The sequence below is a fragment of the Aspergillus brunneoviolaceus genome, assembly GCF_003184695.1.
Source record: "Aspergillus brunneoviolaceus CBS 621.78 unplaced genomic scaffold BO95scaffold_110, whole genome shotgun sequence".
Lineage (NCBI taxonomy): Eukaryota > Fungi > Ascomycota > Eurotiomycetes > Eurotiales > Aspergillaceae > Aspergillus > Aspergillus brunneoviolaceus.
The window spans coordinates 25,804-40,477 of record NW_020290840.1 but is presented as its reverse complement, the minus strand read 5'-3'; the positions used below and the strand labels follow the sequence as shown (position 1 = coordinate 40,477).

Below are 14,674 nucleotides of genomic sequence, written 5' to 3'. Positions count from 1 at the left end.
CTAACACTCCCAGAGACTTCAGGTCCCCTGGATCTGAAGAAAGGTTGGCATATGGATGAGTGGGAGATGAGAGGAAATCATGGTCGAGTTTCCTAGAGGAAGACTTAGGAAGAGAGTGGGAGGAGAAAGAGGAAGGAAGGGGAAGTGCAAACAGACCTGAACAGACCTGAAGATGGCGGGTGAATGGCGTATGGTAAGTGGGGTGACAGTACCGGACGGGGCGGGGGGCGCACAGATACTCCGGGGCAATAGCAGCCATTGTAATCCACCTTACCGGGGCGGTAAGTTACTGGCAGTGGGCTTAACTTGTTCTCCGGACGTGGCAAGAAAAGAAACGAAACTCATGATGTCAACCTCTTGTCACACTCACTCACTCTTAAGTCCGGCTATTACGCAGCTTACTCGAAGAAGGTAGACTAAGTTACTGCAGGGGAATCATAAGGTAATTTTACATACATAGTACCTACCATACAGCCAACTCCAACCTAACGCAATGCGGACTCGACTCTGCTGGGGAGCTGGAGATGGCGAAAAGCACAGACTTTCTGAGGTTAGTTAGTGCAAGCTTACACAGACTACCTAAGTTAAGTAAGTTTAATTCCCTGAAGTCCCATTGAGCAACACAGCTATTGAGCTGCCTCGGGTTATTTACATTCCATGCCTTCGTCCACCGAAAGAGACTCTAGAAAAACAAATGCAAACAACCATAAGCCCACCGTACTACCATTCCTTCAGAAAGAACAGAAAAAAAAAGAAATCAATTGAAATGAGGTACAGTACATCAGCAATGCCGTCGCACAACAACACACTAACTAGAACCAACAGTGTGGAGGCTAGGGGTAAATCCTCCCAGGGCGGCTGCCCGCCCCTTAGACTAGTAAGTAGTACTTGAGTATTAGTAGTCTCCCGAGCCAAATCGCGCAGGTCTCCCACCTCCACAGCCTCTGCCCTGAAATCACCAGCTAGTCTACCTAAGCTCATTATCACTTTTCCCCCAGGCACTCTGCCGTGTGATCAATCTTATTCTCTTCCCATGGTGAAAGCGCAAAATCCCCCTGCCCGGTCTGCCGTCGTGCGCTGCGCCGTCTGCTTCCCTTAGTTACTCGTTCCTACTTATCTGTGGAACAGTGCTCCTGGGTGCAGAGAAAGTGGTCATCGCTCGCTTACCAGGTAGCGTAGCTGTATGTAAACAGTCATCAAGACTCCCGACGGCTTCCATCTCATCGTGTGAGGGGTTATCTGGTGGCTCTACTGTACCTTCCACTAGCCAGATACTAGTTGGCTCGAAAGTTCATTGTCGAACAGGACCGACAGCTTGTGTGGAGAATGCGATGGGATTTATCTTTCTCGCAAGCCAGATAAAGAGGGGAAGGGGAATTTATGGTGAGGTCAACTGTTAACCTCGAGGACTATCGCTGAAGAGACGGTAACAATGTACCTAGTAGTATCAGGTTCGCCTAGATGAGTCCAATATGTCTATATACAGTTTCTCTCGTCTAAGCCGCATCTATTGAGCCAGAAACTCAAAACTCGCCATACTGGGATCCAGTAAGTTCTCATCCAACCCAAACCCATATGTGCCCACCATATCGTATATCAGATCCGGCGGCGGGAACCCTTGGGCCATGGCGTTGGCGCCCCCGGGGACGTCGCTGCTCCCTTTCGCATCGACGGCCGCGGAGTCGGCCACAGCCGTGCCATTCGCGTGCCACGAGTCCCACGAGTCAAACCGCTCCAGCATCTTTCCGAGACCACGGGCGATATGCCTCGTCAGGTGTCTCTCGCCCGCGGAGACACAGTTCAGCAGCTCGATCACCCGCTCCACTAGACGTCGGACCTGGCGGCCGTCGAGGCTGAGGTAGGCCGAATTCCAGTTGATGGCAACTTTGAGTAGAAACACGGCGGAGAACGTGATCATCGTATGGGTGAAGATCGGGACTCCCACGATTGCGTCGCGAATGTCGGGTTCTTCTAGCACCATATTTAAGCACGCCATGGCGGATGCGATGGCCGTGTTGGCCGACTCTTTGCGGTCCATCGAGAAGACGGGGGTGTTGGACGGGGACAGAGCCCGCAGGGAAAGCGAGTTCAGCTGGAATTTGGCGAAGTGGTAGTGAAGCACTACCCCTTTAGATGGATAGGTCCGCACATACGGGCTATCGCCTATACCGGGGGTAGATACGTTAGCAAGCGCAGAAAATTTATTATTCAGGCGAGAACATACCAGACCGTGGCTGCCACAGCAGCCGCCATTGGTCGATGGCCACATTGAAGACTCGTAATTGACCAAAATCTTCCTCGGTGAATGGTTGCTCGGTATCACTTCCAAAAGTCCGGTAAGCTTCCGTGAGGATCATGAACAGCGCCACCTGTGCCATGAGCCGGATGTCTCCTGGTACGACCAACGGCGATTGCAGAAATGTCTCGTAGTTTCTGATAGCGGCATCTTCGTGGATCACGGGTGGTCGTCCGTACGCGATACTGAAGTGGTGATCGCACACATACATCAGGTACCAGAGCTGAGCACGCTCGTACTGGTCGTTGTGACCGCGCATCATCTTGTGGTAGCTCTGGTGAAGACCTAGTTCGGTGGCAATGCGAACGGCATGGCCTGACAGCTTCCAGCTCAGCTCCGACAGCCAGAACGCCCCAATACAGAGCGCGCGAATATCATCCAGGGTGTGAGACCGTGTCAGAGACATGCTGGACACAAGTGATACATACTCGTTGTAGCATCGGTTCAGCGTCTCCGTACGGTTCGGGATATGAAGTGCTGCAACTGTCAGGACGGCAGTGCAGAGAAGTGAAGAAGCTCGACGGACGGAAGTCAGATCACGATGAACCAGGATAATTCCACCCCAGAGCAGCTGGTTCATCGTCCTGCTGAAGTAGGCAAAGAGCTCTTCGGCCTCGTGAAGTGAGATCAACCCGCGCGAGATGAAGTCCTCCTCCAGGAGTGTCACTTTGGGTTGTTCGATGGGATTATTCCGCAGGTTGCGCAGCTTGGTGACTTCGTATAGACTCCGCATGGGCGCTGGCACTAATTCGCGATCTTGAAGATCCGGTTCCTGAGAAGGCTCGCGTGTAACATCCATTATCAGTCCCGGCTCCGCCGATTGTTTGGTCGCGGGCGACCCATCATATGAAGGTTGCAAGTCAGACAGAGACTCGGCAGGGCTGGTGCCACTTTGGTTGTCGCCGCCAGCAAACGATGAAAGCTCTGAAAACCCTCCCTGGCGCAAAAGATGTGAGACAGCCGCCTGCAGCTGTCGGATTGTGGCTGCAGCTTGCGACTTCCACCTAAATGGGTCGAGATGTAAGTATGGACCGTACATTAACAGCTAGTATAGTGTAAACCAGATAGACACTCACATCACATCATCGTCAACAAACTTCTGGGAGAAGTCGTTCACCGTGCATTTTATGCCACTACGTGTGCATTTTGTGCAGCTTGTTTCTCCTGCTTTGAACTCACAGCGTATCTTGTGTCGCTTGCACTCCGCGCCTGAAGTACTCATTCAGTATCTGGCGTGTAGAGCTTTCCGTAATTCCATAAGGAGGGGGTGGAATCGAAGGCGGGGCTTAGCAAATATCGCAACCAGGGGAACTCACACGCGCGAGCTTTGGAGATCCTTGGGGCCGAGGGTCGACCATCAGGGATAAGAGACGGCCTTCGGTTATGCTGGGGTGGACTTTCGTCCAGATTGGCTTCATGTGAAGAGCGCTTCATGGTGTTCGACTGCCGATGGATCGGGGATACTCCGGCATTATGCAGCCAGCAAGGATAGACAGTTTGGCGAAGAGGATCTACAAGCGATCCACTAACTTTGCCCTTTAATTGAGGGGCACAAACGAAGGGAGAAATCCTATTAGAACCTAGAGCTGAAAATCAGCAGAATGGTCGCAGAAGAGAGACGTTTTGAATTGAGGTGGGGAAAAGGAAAGAATGGGAGGTGACGATGGCGGGTCAACCCCGCTTCAATAATCCACTCGACTCGACCCTGTTGATCCTCAACACCTCAGCTCCAGGCTTCTGGGTTCTACTGCCCGCCATGGATGTCGATGATACGATAGCTCAATACCATTCTTCTTGTTTTGGGAGATAAAAATCTGCCTGAGTGCACCTGTGCCACAACTGCGATCTCCTGAGCAACCCAACCCTCCCAATTGTTGACATTTTTCCTATCCAGACGGTGTTTCAGGCACGGGATCTGGGGAAAACACTGCGGGGTACGCCGTAAACTTGCAAATCTTCATTCATCACCCCCTCCATCTTCAATCAACTGAGCCTCCTTCCAACGGGAACCATACTTCAAGACAACTATGCAAGCTAGCTTAAGTGGCGCCTCCACTGAACTACTGCCGTGGTGGCTGACATCTTCCGATCTCTACCGTCATTTTTCGAGATTACGAAGACTAGCGGATCTCGCCGACCAGCCCAATTCCCAAACCCAAGTGGCCTCGCGCACTTCAGTCATGACAATTTCCATGACACAAGCATTTACCAAACTCAGTATGATGAATTCTTAGAGTAAGTGTGTTTCCGGGTTAAATCCGGGTTGTGTGGAGAAGATATACTCCTCATCTCGGAGTTGATGCGAGCCTGCGGAGGATAGTCCGATCATCATCATATGGACGTACTCAAACCATCTAGATAACTACGAAAGACACCGGATAAGTATATATCTATTTTCCAGCCAGGAGCTAACTTGAGTCTCCTTATATACTACTTTACTCCGACGACTGACAACAACATTCATCGCCAGCATGTGAAGCATTCCCATCACCTGTACCCTCAGCGTCTCGCTCCTGTTTGGGTGGCATGCGAATCGACTCAAGAGCAGAGATGCATTTTTCGGTGGAGAGTACGAGATGGTGGTGGGTTGGGTGTACAGTGACAGTACAGTATCAGTTCAAGGGTATTGATAAATTGGAAATTTTGGCATTGGCGTTATCATCAAAGCGTATATGTACAATCTGCAATTCTCGTTCCCGTCAAGCCGAAAGTGAAGAAAAATATAAGACATTCAGAAGCAAATCATGGTCACATGTGAAACCCTCCTTCTTCCCCGGCATCGATCATCAACTGCTCCAGCAAATCCATCGAAGTAACACGTAACCCTCCTCCCATTCAGGTACCGACTTTCGCAAACGAAGGGGTGATAAGAAAGCGGGAAATACTTATTTCCAAACCTGAATTAAGAAAGAAATACCTTAGCAAACCGCACGATCGCAAGAGGGGCTTAGTAGCTCGCCCAGACCTGTCCATCGATAGCCACGAGCCGATTAAACAGCTGATTGCGGGTCTTCATGGCCGTGAGCTGATAGTTCTGCTCCGGAAGCTTGCCGACCAGATTGAGGCCGTCCACCACTTCCTTGCTGCCGACCGCCCATCCGGTCACCAGCTTGCCCTTCCAGCCCAGCCCACCCACCTTGCGCATCTCGCGGATGTCGGTGACGGGCATGGTGAAGAGGACGGAGCTCTTGGAGCGGCGCGCCAAGGTGGGGTCGTCGACTTGCACCGACTGGTCGGTGGTGAAGTACAGCAGCGGCGGGGACTGCGACTGGTCGATAACGAGCACGCCGCGCTTTCCGCGGTAGCGGCCGTCGAACTGCACGGGGCCCGAAGGAAGGGTGATCTGGCCCTTCTTGCGGAGTACGCCGACGCGGCCCTTGGCCCGCTTCGAGCCCACAGCCGCTTTGGCCCGGTCCACCGCCAGCTTGCTCTCAATGCCGGTCGCTGTCGTGCCCCGGAAGAAGCCGAGCATCCGGCTCGCGAATCCTTTCTTGGGAGGCTGCGGGTGGATCTCCTCGTGCTGCGTCGAGTCAGTTTGCGGTTGCGGCGTCGGGGCGATGGCCGCGTTGATCTCTTCGTCTGTCGCGTCAAGGTTGATGTCCTCGTTGCGGACGTGGGCGGGTTGGTCGGGAGTGGCGTGCAGGGAATGGGATGGGGGAGGGGGCAGAGGGGCGCCGTTGGCTTCGCCGATGCGGAGGAGGGTGAGTGTGAGCTGGGCATTGGTGGGGATGCCCTTGAGGAGGGAGCTGTGGCGAAAATGTCAGTGGATGAAATGATGCTTTCGATGGTCTGGAGGGAGGCATACTTCTGTAGCTCGAGGAGTCTCTCCCAGCGGGGGAATTCACGGTTCAGGTATGCCACTCCACGTCTGATGATTGGGTCACCGAAAAATGCAAAGCCCACGCCAAAGGTACTCATCTTGAAGAACATGTGGCTGGAGATGATAAGGGACGCGAGGAAGCCTACTGATAGCACGCTTGCCAACCGGAGGTATGGAGTGATCATGGAGAAGGGAGGTGTCGGAGACAAAGCACTGCCGATCGTCAACCACGGATCACCCTGAGGATTCGTGAATACGGGATCACTTACTTGCCAAACCTCTCGTAGGTGTCGATGATGTCGGCAAGGATGCGCATGGCTAGGTTTGCAGCGTTGTAGACTGTATCCCTCATGGGCTCCTTGGTTTTATCGTGGGATTCATCCGTGCTCTCTCCGTGAGCGGCAGTCTGCGCATCCGCTGCAGTGGTGGCTATCTCCATGGCATCTGGCACCGATGACTCGATAGGCGCATCTTCGGGAGTTCCCTGGTCATGTTTGCCGGCGACGCTACCCACGGCGACACTGGCAACACTGGTGATGAGATTCGATGCCTCTCTTTCGGCAGCTTCACCCTTCATCTTCTCCGGCGCCCCCGTTATGCTGTCGTGAGAACCCAAAACCCCTGCCTTAGGTTTCTGTATACCCCCTGTGTCCGTGCTTACCAACGGAATAGGCGCAGGAGGGAACAGGAATTCGCGAGACTGAGGAGAGACAACCAGGACCAGAAGAACGGCGAAAAGTGTAGGCGCAAGGAGATCAAGCATCCATGCAGCGAAGTAGACCTAGTGAGCCAGTCAATGTCACTGCTGATAACAACGGTCTTTCGATGCTAACCTACAATGCAGAACCCTGCTGTCCGGTTGCGCTCCCGCCATGAACGCAGTCTTGCAATATGCTTGACGAAGCCAGTCAAGGAGACGACAATACTAGTATAGAACCGCTCGAGGGTTGCTCGCAGTTTGTCAGGGGAGAACTGCTCGTCTTCCGCGCGGTTCAGGTCGAGCCGCTGGAGGGGAGCCTCCGGCAATGCTTTGACATAGTAGATTTGCTGCGCGAGTCAGTGCCCAGAGCTCCTCTAGAATGGCTCAGAGATAGATACCTTGTTGAATCGTCGGATAAGCATCCACAAATCCTCATTCGACAAACCTGAGACCACGCGCTCGTGGATTTGTTCCGGCGGCTTGTCCCATCCCACGTCGGTGATAGTGTCGGTATCCCCAACCCTCTGGGCGAGACCCTTTTCATCCTGGTCTACCTTGGACAAGACATGGCTATCGGTGGGACCGGAAACGTCGGCAGTGGTGCGCTCAGCGTCTAGGATGCCTGCGCGACTGTTTTTTGTGCTGTAGGATACTTGCTGTGCATTGTTGGTGGTGGTATCAAGTTGAGACATGCTGCAGATGGGGTCCGAGAAGACCACACATTAGCAGGGATTAAAAGCGGAGGCGAGCAGCATATGCTTGGGAGGAGGAACGGAGCTGGCGCATGTCAAAGGGCTTTTGAAGGCGAGTTGGGAGGTGGAGGGTGGGTAATCGACGTCATCGCATGATGAGCCAGTCAAGCCCGCAGATCGGAGAACTGGTGTTCCTGTATCTTGCTGGGGAACTTTTAGCTTGATCTCACTGACATATGCGTACCTATTATAACTCCACTCTTGCTGCTTACCGACAATTGACTTCTCTTCAACCAAATTTTTTTTTTCGGTGCGACGTTCCAATTCCTGAATTCTGTGCAACTCGGTCTTGTAGTACAGTTGGTCCTGTACCTTTGGTGGTGTAAGAGAGTATAGTCACCCGCGCAACCAATCAAGGCTCAAAGGGTGTGGCACCGCCATAGTTCAGCCACAATTATATCATGCACCAGCCACACGTGGCGACTCGCTGAAAGAGGAAATACGCGTGAATCTCTCGGCCAGCGCGTTGGAAGCGAGGTTGAGGTCCAAGCCGCAACGTCACTTCGCAGGCCCAGACCTTCGCAGGTGGCCACGCAAGCTGTCCATCGGAAATCCAGGTGTGATGTGGGGATGACATGATTTCTTTCATCTCTTCCATTGGCGTGTCCCATCGAGAATTGCCGTATGCCCATGGGGTCTAGCTTTGCCGAAACATGAGCGAAACATGCGCCAATCCCCTGTTGTTGGGGTGGATCAAAGAATGGCTCGACCAGGCACGAGAGCGCAATAGCAAAGGAGCGATCGTGTGAGTAGTGTAGTGTATTGGATCTCCGAGGGGTAGATATCTTGACTGACGCTTGGACAGGTACAAGAAGGCCTATGATTCTATGAAAGCTTGTCCACTGGTCTTCCAACACCCCTCGGAAGCCCAACAACTCAATGGCTTGGGTCCGAAACTATGTGATCGCTTGACGGAGAAGCTCAAGGAGCACTGCGAGGAAAATGGCCTTCCCATGCCCGAGCACCCCCACAAATGTTGGTTCTATGCTTCTACTCTTCCACCGCCTTTTTGGATATTGTTTCGTTCTAAGATCGACGGCAGCTAGGAGTAAAAGGAAATCCGACGAGGGGGGGACAGCCGAGACCCAGCCTGCGAAGAAACCTCGGAAGACCAAGGCTAAGCCATATGTGCCAACTCTACGGTCCGGTCCTTACGCGATTATCTTGGCTCTCTCGACCCTGGAAGAGAATGCGTCCCAGGGCATGACAAAATCACAGTTGATTGAGACAGCGCAGCCGCACTGCGAGAGTTCGTTCACAGCCCCGAGCGACTCGTCCAAATTCCATACTGCGTGGGCGTCAATGAAGACCCTCCTTCAGAAGGAGCTTGTCTACGATCACGGCCGCCCACTGAAGAGATACGCTCTCACGGAGGAAGGCTGGGAAGTGGCCAAACGAATCAAGGCGGCTGCGCCGTCAGACCCGAGCCAAAGAACGTTATCTTTCCGAGCCGAGTCTGTGAGTTTTTCTAGCATCTCAGAGCCTGCAGTTCTCCATTATCTAACACGGTTTCCTGGTTAGACTCAGCCCGCTGCAAGCAGTACCATTCCTGATCGCGCACCCAACAGTGCCGTACCACAGGCTGTACGGCAAGAGAGCATCAGCTACGAAACACCGCCTCAAGATCCCCAGCTCCCTCATGCAATTGATGCGGCGTTTGATGGAACGGTCACTCCGATTGTCATCCCACCGAACAGCTTCACAGTCCAGCTGGTTTTGGATGTTCGTGAAGTGCGGTCCTCCCGAGACAGGGACTACCTTGCCAACGAACTCAGCAAGAAGGGCGTCACACCCGAGGTGCGCGCCCTCGAGCTCGGCGATGTCATGTGGGTGGCCAAGTTCCACGATCCCAGATTCCTGTCCCAGTACGGCGAGGAAGGCGACGAGATCATGCTGGACTGGATCGTGGAGCGCAAACGCCTGGACGACCTCATCGGCTCCATGAAAGACGGCCGCTTCCACGAACAGAAGTTCCGACTCCGCCGCTCCGGGATCAAAAGTGTCATCTACCTCATCGAAGAATTCACCTTCAGCCAAGACCCCACCGTCACCTCGAAATACGGCGAGATGGTCGCCTCCGCCATCGCGTCCACGCAGGTGGTGAACGGCTACTTCGTGAAGCGCACCAAGAACCTGGACGACTCCATCCGCTACCTGGCGCGAATGACCTGCCTGCTGCGCAAGATGTACGGTGCCGCGTCCCGCGAAGCACCACCGTCTCACGCCCTGGCGTTGATCCCCAGTCGGCAGCTGTCGTCCTCGGAGTCGTACCTCGAGACGCTCGAGCGGTTCCGCGCCGAGAAGCCGAGCACGACCTTCGCCGTGACCTTCTCAACGTTCTCGGCGTTGACCTCCAAATCCGATGTCTTGACGCTGCGCGATGTCTTCCTGAAGATGCTCATGTGCATCCGGGGCGTCACAGGCGAGAAGGCCTTGGAGATCCAGCGGCGGTGGCCGACCCCGCAGGCGTTTGTCCAGGCATTCGAGGCTTTGGGTGTGAAGGACCGAGAGAACTTGGTTTCGGATCAGATGCAGACACTCGTGACGCGGAAGAAGATCGCGAAGGTCTTGAGCAAGAAGATTGCTGAGGTTTGGGGTGAGGATGGATAGGTGTACAGATTGGTCGCTTGGTCGTTCATCAGTATTGGACTTGGACGTATCGATATCGTGGCCGAAGTGGGTTGGTGCAGCTGGAACACTTGGTGCTATCAGGGTAATATTGAACTGACATAGGTTGTATTGCCGGTCTCGACGCAATAGACTTAGACACTAGATTGATATTGCAGCATGAAGAACTAGTACTTATATCACATGTCCGAACTCCACCTGCTAAACAGCGAGTTCGCAAACATGCCAAGGCCTACATAATCCGTCTCTGGCGGATCACAACGAAGCTATGTAGACACACACCCTCGTCGAACTTTCATAACTCCATTTATCGAGTCAATTCAAGTAGCTATAGCGGAAATCATCAATCATTGTCTCATACAATGCCAAACACTGGCTCCAAAACAGCCACCCTATTACTCCCGATCCCTTCTCCTCCTCCACCTCCACTCCCCCGCCAAGGCCAAACTACTACACACCACCGAGATACTACTCAAAGCCATCGCCAACGACGCCCACACGGGACTCAGCCGCCAATGCGTCGCCACACTCCCGTGACCATCTGCGGCCGCCTTATGCCCACTCACGATCGGATAAAACACCCCGGCCGCCACCGGTACCAGACAGCAGTTGTATACCAGCGCCCAGGCGAAATTCCACTTCACGCGGCGGAAGACCCGCCGGCTGAGGCGCACCAGCTGCAGGATGGCGTCGAGGTCGGCGTGCAGCAGGATAAAGCTGGCGGAGTTGATGGCGACGTCGGAGCCCGTGGCCAGGGCGATGCTGACGTCCGCGGCGGTCAGGGCGGGGGAGTCGTTGATGCCGTCGCCGACGAAGGCGACGATTTTCCGGCCGGCAGATTGGGGGGATGATGGCGGTTGAGGGGGCCGCTGCTGGGCTTCGAGGTCCGTGTTCGGGTGGTTCTGGATGGAGCGGATGAAGGAGGATTTGCCGGCGGGGGTGACGTTGGCTTGGACGTTGGCGTCCGGGATGCCGAGTTGGGAGGCGACGGCGAGGGCGGTGGTGCGGTTGTCGCCGGTGCACATGTAGACGGAGATTTGGCGGCGGTGCAGGGCGCGGATGATCCGGGCGGCGGAGGGGCGGATTGTGTCGGTGGTGGCGAGGAGGAGGGTTGGTGTGAAGGGTTTTTGGGTGGTGGGATCAGTGGGAGTGCCCGTGGTGAGGGGCCGGAGGAGGAGGATGGCGGTGGATTTGCCGGCGGATTGGTGCTTGGTGAGCCGGTTGGTGAGGTCGGTGAGGTTTGGGTCCGGGTCGTCGGGGTTGGTGTTGGTGTTGGTAAGAGCGTGCACGAGGCGTTGGTTGCCGATGGCGGCTTCGAATTGTCGTTGGCCACCACTAATGCTATTGCCACTGGTGTCTTTGGTGGTGGTGGTGGTGATGGTGAAGGTGCCCTTCATGCCTTGGCCGGAGAGTTCCTCGACCTCGTCGACGCGGCAGACTTGGGTTGATGGCTTCTCGTCGCGGCAGAAGTTCGAGATGGCCCGGGCGATGGGGTGGTTGCTGCTCTCTTCGAGCTTGCGGGTGACGGTCCAGGCGATGGATATCAGGTCTGGGTCGGTGATGAGCTCTTCATGATCAGAGACCTGCAGGCTGCCTCCTTCAGTGAGGGTCCCGGTCTTGTCGAACACGATGGCGTCGAGACGACTTGCTTCTTGGAAGGCTTCGCCGCCGCCTTTCACCAAGATCCCCTGGCGAGCAGCCAGGCCGCCGCCAACGAAGAGCGCGGTGGGCGCGGCGAGGGCGAGGCCGCAGGGACAGGCGACGACAAAGACCGCGATCGCAAACTCCAGGCTCCAGAACGTCCAACCACCGCGGCTGACATCGAGGTAGTCCTCGGGAAGCGTTCCAGATAGTCCCAGGGAGAGCCAGATGACGAAGGTCAGAATGGCGATGAGGGTGATAGTCGGGACAAAGTGAGAGGTCAGGAGGTCTGCCACCCTCTCGAGCGGTGCTCGTCTGCTCTGGCCTTCTCGTACTACCGAGATGATTTGATCCAACATGGAAGAACTTCCAAGTGCAGTGACCTTGACGTCAGCAGGCTGTCCCACATTGACAGAGCCAGTATACACAGGGTCGCCCGCTGACTTGTGCACGGGTTTCGATTCGCCGGTCAATGAACTTTCGTCGAACTGATAGGAGCCGGTTCCGACTACCACTCCGTCGGCTGGGGGCGAGGCTCCATGGGGGATGCTGACCACATCATCGATTTCCAGCATGTCGACACTGATCCGCTGGTAACCGCCGTCTTTGGGGTCGGCTCCTGTGTCTGCGCCTCCCTCAACACTTTCGGGGGCCTTGAGCAAGGCCTCACTTGGTCGCAGCTTTCCCAGCGATGCAACTGCGTCACCCGTCTTGGCCTTGCTGTATGCCTCCATGAAGCGCCCAGCAAGGATGAACATGGTCAAGAAGACCACCGTATCGAAGTAGGTGGAGCTATGAGTGCTGGATGAAGACCCCATCGAGGCATCCATGATCAGCACAGCCAGGGAGGAGACATAAGCCACCATGGTACCAGCGGAGATCAGAAGATTCATACTACCAAAGCGATAGAACCTCCGCAGGATCGGTACACGACTGCCCGGCCGCCAAAGCGAGTAGATCTCTTTCATTGCTCGCACGTGGAAGATGTCCGCCCCATAGAACATCACAGGTGTGGTCATGATGAAAAGTGCCCATTCGAGGCGCGACGCATCGCCCGCCCACATTGGCTCTTCAAGGTACTTGCGAGTGGGATTGTTCGACGACACCAAAGTCATAAATACGATCCCGAGTAAGAAAGTGGGGATAGCCACTGCCAAAACAAAGATGAACCGAGTGAGGAGGCGCCGTCTTTCGTACCGTTGCATCGCTCGAGACCGATCCTCCACACTCGGCGGGTGGTATACGGTGGCTGTGAATGACTCGTGCGATTTCCCAATGGTTTGCAGTATCGTTCTTATGGTGAGGGAGGGGGGGTTGGGCGTGTATGTCACGGTGAGAATGGGGTTATTGACGGAGAGCGCACCCTGCACCTTAACATTTGGCAGGTCTTCGATGGATTTGAAGACTTTCTCCGGGCAATGGTGACAGAACATGCCGTCCACATGAACAGAAACCGTTCTTTCTTCAACGATCTCGCTCTCCTGAGACGAGCCCTTGGGGGAAACACTGTTGATCGAAGCATCGTACCCTAAGTCTTCGATCTTTTCCACGATAGCGTCAATATTGCTACGGTCCTGGAATTCGACTCTTCCGCTATGGGTGAGGAGGTTGATGGAAACTTCTACCACGTAAGGCAGTTCTTCGAGCCCGCGAGTGACCGCGCCCGAGCAAGATCCGCACGTCATGCCGCTAATGGCAATCTCTGCGATGTAAGTCGGCGTAGGCCCTTTGCGTTTCGGGGGAACAGTCAGGCTCTGCACCTCATCGAGCGACGCTTCAAACCCAGTATCCTCGATCTGCTCGACAATCTTTTCGGTATTTGCTCGCGGGCCACTAAAGACAATAGTCGCACTGTTCGTGAGTAGGTTGACGGTGATATCCTGAACAAAGTCGAGCTGCTTGACTTCGTTGGTGATGCTGTTTGCACACGAAGCACAGCTCATGCCGCCAATGCTCACGCGCGCATTGAATTTCTCTTCTGGTGACTGCGACGCCACGTTCTCTGCAGAACTCCCAGGCACTGACCGCTGGGACACGCGCCCGGCGAACTTGTCGGTAGACGGGTCAATGCTAGAATCCGCGCTGGACTGGTCGCGCAGATTACCATCCGACAGATCGGCCTCAGCGGCAAGCCTCTCGAGCTCCTCCTGCCGGCAGGCATCGCAGTTCTCGATGTGTCGATTGCCCGGGGCCAAGGTTGCAGCATGCGCACCACCGGGTGGCTGTTGACTGGCCCCGGCAAAGATCGAGTCGCGGGGCAGCCACGCGGTCGTGTCAAAGTCCGCGACGACGGAGCCCTTCGGTTCGTAGCTTGTAGCATGGTGCACGTCGAAAGAGGCGTCAATCAGCGCTTTGGCCAGATCGGGCGACTCCACGCCTGCGGTGTGCATGACGCGGACTTCGTGCGTGAGGACGGACACATCGACCTTGATCACGCCCGCAATGCCAGATAGGACTTCGTCGATGTAGGCGACGCAGGAGGCGCAGTGGATGTTGCTAACGAGGAATGTGCTTTTCAGTGACCGGGCGCTGAGTCCGGTCGGAGCGATGGCTCCGTTCCTCGTGGTGGGCTGCGACATGATTCATTCAACCACGAGGTGGCTGAAAAGGGATGGGATCTGAATAATGTTTGCCAGGAATTTTTGCGGCTGGTCAGGAGGGACAGTGAGTTAGTCAGTCAGTTCATTCGTAATTCTTCGTGGTTGTCCTTGGCTCTTGGCCTGAATAGGAGGGAGATCGTGGGTATGGGCGAAATTAAGTAAGGGGGGAAAGAATTCTTGAAATTTACAAGGAGACGATGAAGAGCGACGGATGGTATAAGTAGCTGTGTTAATTAA

The 14,674-nt window shown here is 54.8% G+C and overlaps 4 protein-coding genes across 4 annotated transcripts; 1 reads left to right on the top strand and 3 right to left on the bottom strand.

Moving 5' to 3' along the window:
* Positions 1-1,446: 1,446 nt before the first annotated feature.
* BO95DRAFT_518986 (putative C6 transcription factor) lies at positions 1,447-4,026 on the bottom strand. The gene is made up of 4 exons (XM_025592002.1): positions 3,613-4,026; positions 3,373-3,505; positions 2,225-3,300; positions 1,447-2,163 (listed from the first exon to the last, which is right to left on the bottom strand). The coding sequence occupies exons 1-4, from the start codon at positions 3,728-3,730 to the stop codon at positions 1,508-1,510; spliced, it is 1,983 nt and encodes a 660-aa protein (XP_025436626.1). The 5' UTR covers positions 3,731-4,026; the 3' UTR covers positions 1,447-1,507.
* A 1,166-nt stretch (positions 4,027-5,192) lies between these two features.
* On the bottom strand, positions 5,193-7,800 carry BO95DRAFT_486468 (DUF3292 domain-containing protein). Its single transcript, XM_025590455.1, has 6 exons — positions 7,781-7,800; positions 7,215-7,712; positions 6,954-7,163; positions 6,386-6,897; positions 6,102-6,329; positions 5,193-6,042 (listed from the first exon to the last, which is right to left on the bottom strand). The coding sequence occupies exons 2-6, from the start codon at positions 7,506-7,508 to the stop codon at positions 5,244-5,246; spliced, it is 2,043 nt and encodes a 680-aa protein (XP_025436625.1). The 5' UTR covers positions 7,509-7,712; positions 7,781-7,800; the 3' UTR covers positions 5,193-5,243.
* A 254-nt stretch (positions 7,801-8,054) lies between these two features.
* Positions 8,055-10,386, top strand: BO95DRAFT_425453 (crossover junction endonuclease MUS81). Its single transcript, XM_025584711.1, has 4 exons — positions 8,055-8,313; positions 8,374-8,543; positions 8,611-9,026; positions 9,090-10,386. The coding sequence occupies exons 1-4, from the start codon at positions 8,222-8,224 to the stop codon at positions 10,176-10,178; spliced, it is 1,767 nt and encodes a 588-aa protein (XP_025436624.1). The 5' UTR covers positions 8,055-8,221; the 3' UTR covers positions 10,179-10,386.
* A 205-nt stretch (positions 10,387-10,591) lies between these two features.
* BO95DRAFT_477453 (putative copper resistance-associated P-type ATPase) lies at positions 10,592-14,416 on the bottom strand (the record flags this gene model as incomplete). The annotated part of the gene is made up of 2 exons (XM_025589986.1): positions 10,592-13,343; positions 13,365-14,416. 2 exons carry the CDS (start codon positions 14,414-14,416, stop codon positions 10,592-10,594), a joined length of 3,804 nt encoding a protein of 1,267 aa, XP_025436623.1.
* Between the last annotated feature and the right edge of the window lie 258 nt (positions 14,417-14,674).

Excerpts from the sequence above, each read along its gene's own strand:
- BO95DRAFT_518986 (XM_025592002.1), bottom strand. The coding sequence starts at position 3,730 with ATGAAGCGCTCTTCACATGAAGCCAATCTGGACGAAAGTCCACCCCAG. Across the intron at positions 3,506-3,612 it reads GATCTCCAAAGCTCGCGCGT|GCGCGGAGTGCAAGCGACAC; the intron begins GTGAGTTCCCCT and ends TGAGTACTTCAG. Across the intron at positions 2,164-2,224 it reads GCTGTGGCAGCCACGGTCTG|GCGATAGCCCGTATGTGCGG; the intron begins GTATGTTCTCGC and ends CCCCCGGTATAG.
- BO95DRAFT_486468 (XM_025590455.1), bottom strand. The coding sequence starts at position 7,508 with ATGTCTCAACTTGATACCACCACCAACAATGCACAGCAAGTATCCTAC. Across the intron at positions 6,898-6,953 it reads GGACAGCAGGGTTCTGCATT|GTCTACTTCGCTGCATGGAT; the intron begins GTAGGTTAGCAT and ends CTGGCTCACTAG. Across the intron at positions 6,330-6,385 it reads ACCTACGAGAGGTTTGGCAA|TGCTTTGTCTCCGACACCTC; the intron begins GTAAGTGATCCC and ends GACGATCGGCAG.
- BO95DRAFT_425453 (XM_025584711.1), top strand. The coding sequence starts at position 8,222 with ATGAGCGAAACATGCGCCAATCCCCTGTTGTTGGGGTGGATCAAAGAA. Across the intron at positions 8,314-8,373 it reads AATAGCAAAGGAGCGATCGT|GTACAAGAAGGCCTATGATT; the intron begins GTGAGTAGTGTA and ends ACGCTTGGACAG. Across the intron at positions 9,027-9,089 it reads TATCTTTCCGAGCCGAGTCT|ACTCAGCCCGCTGCAAGCAG; the intron begins GTGAGTTTTTCT and ends TTTCCTGGTTAG.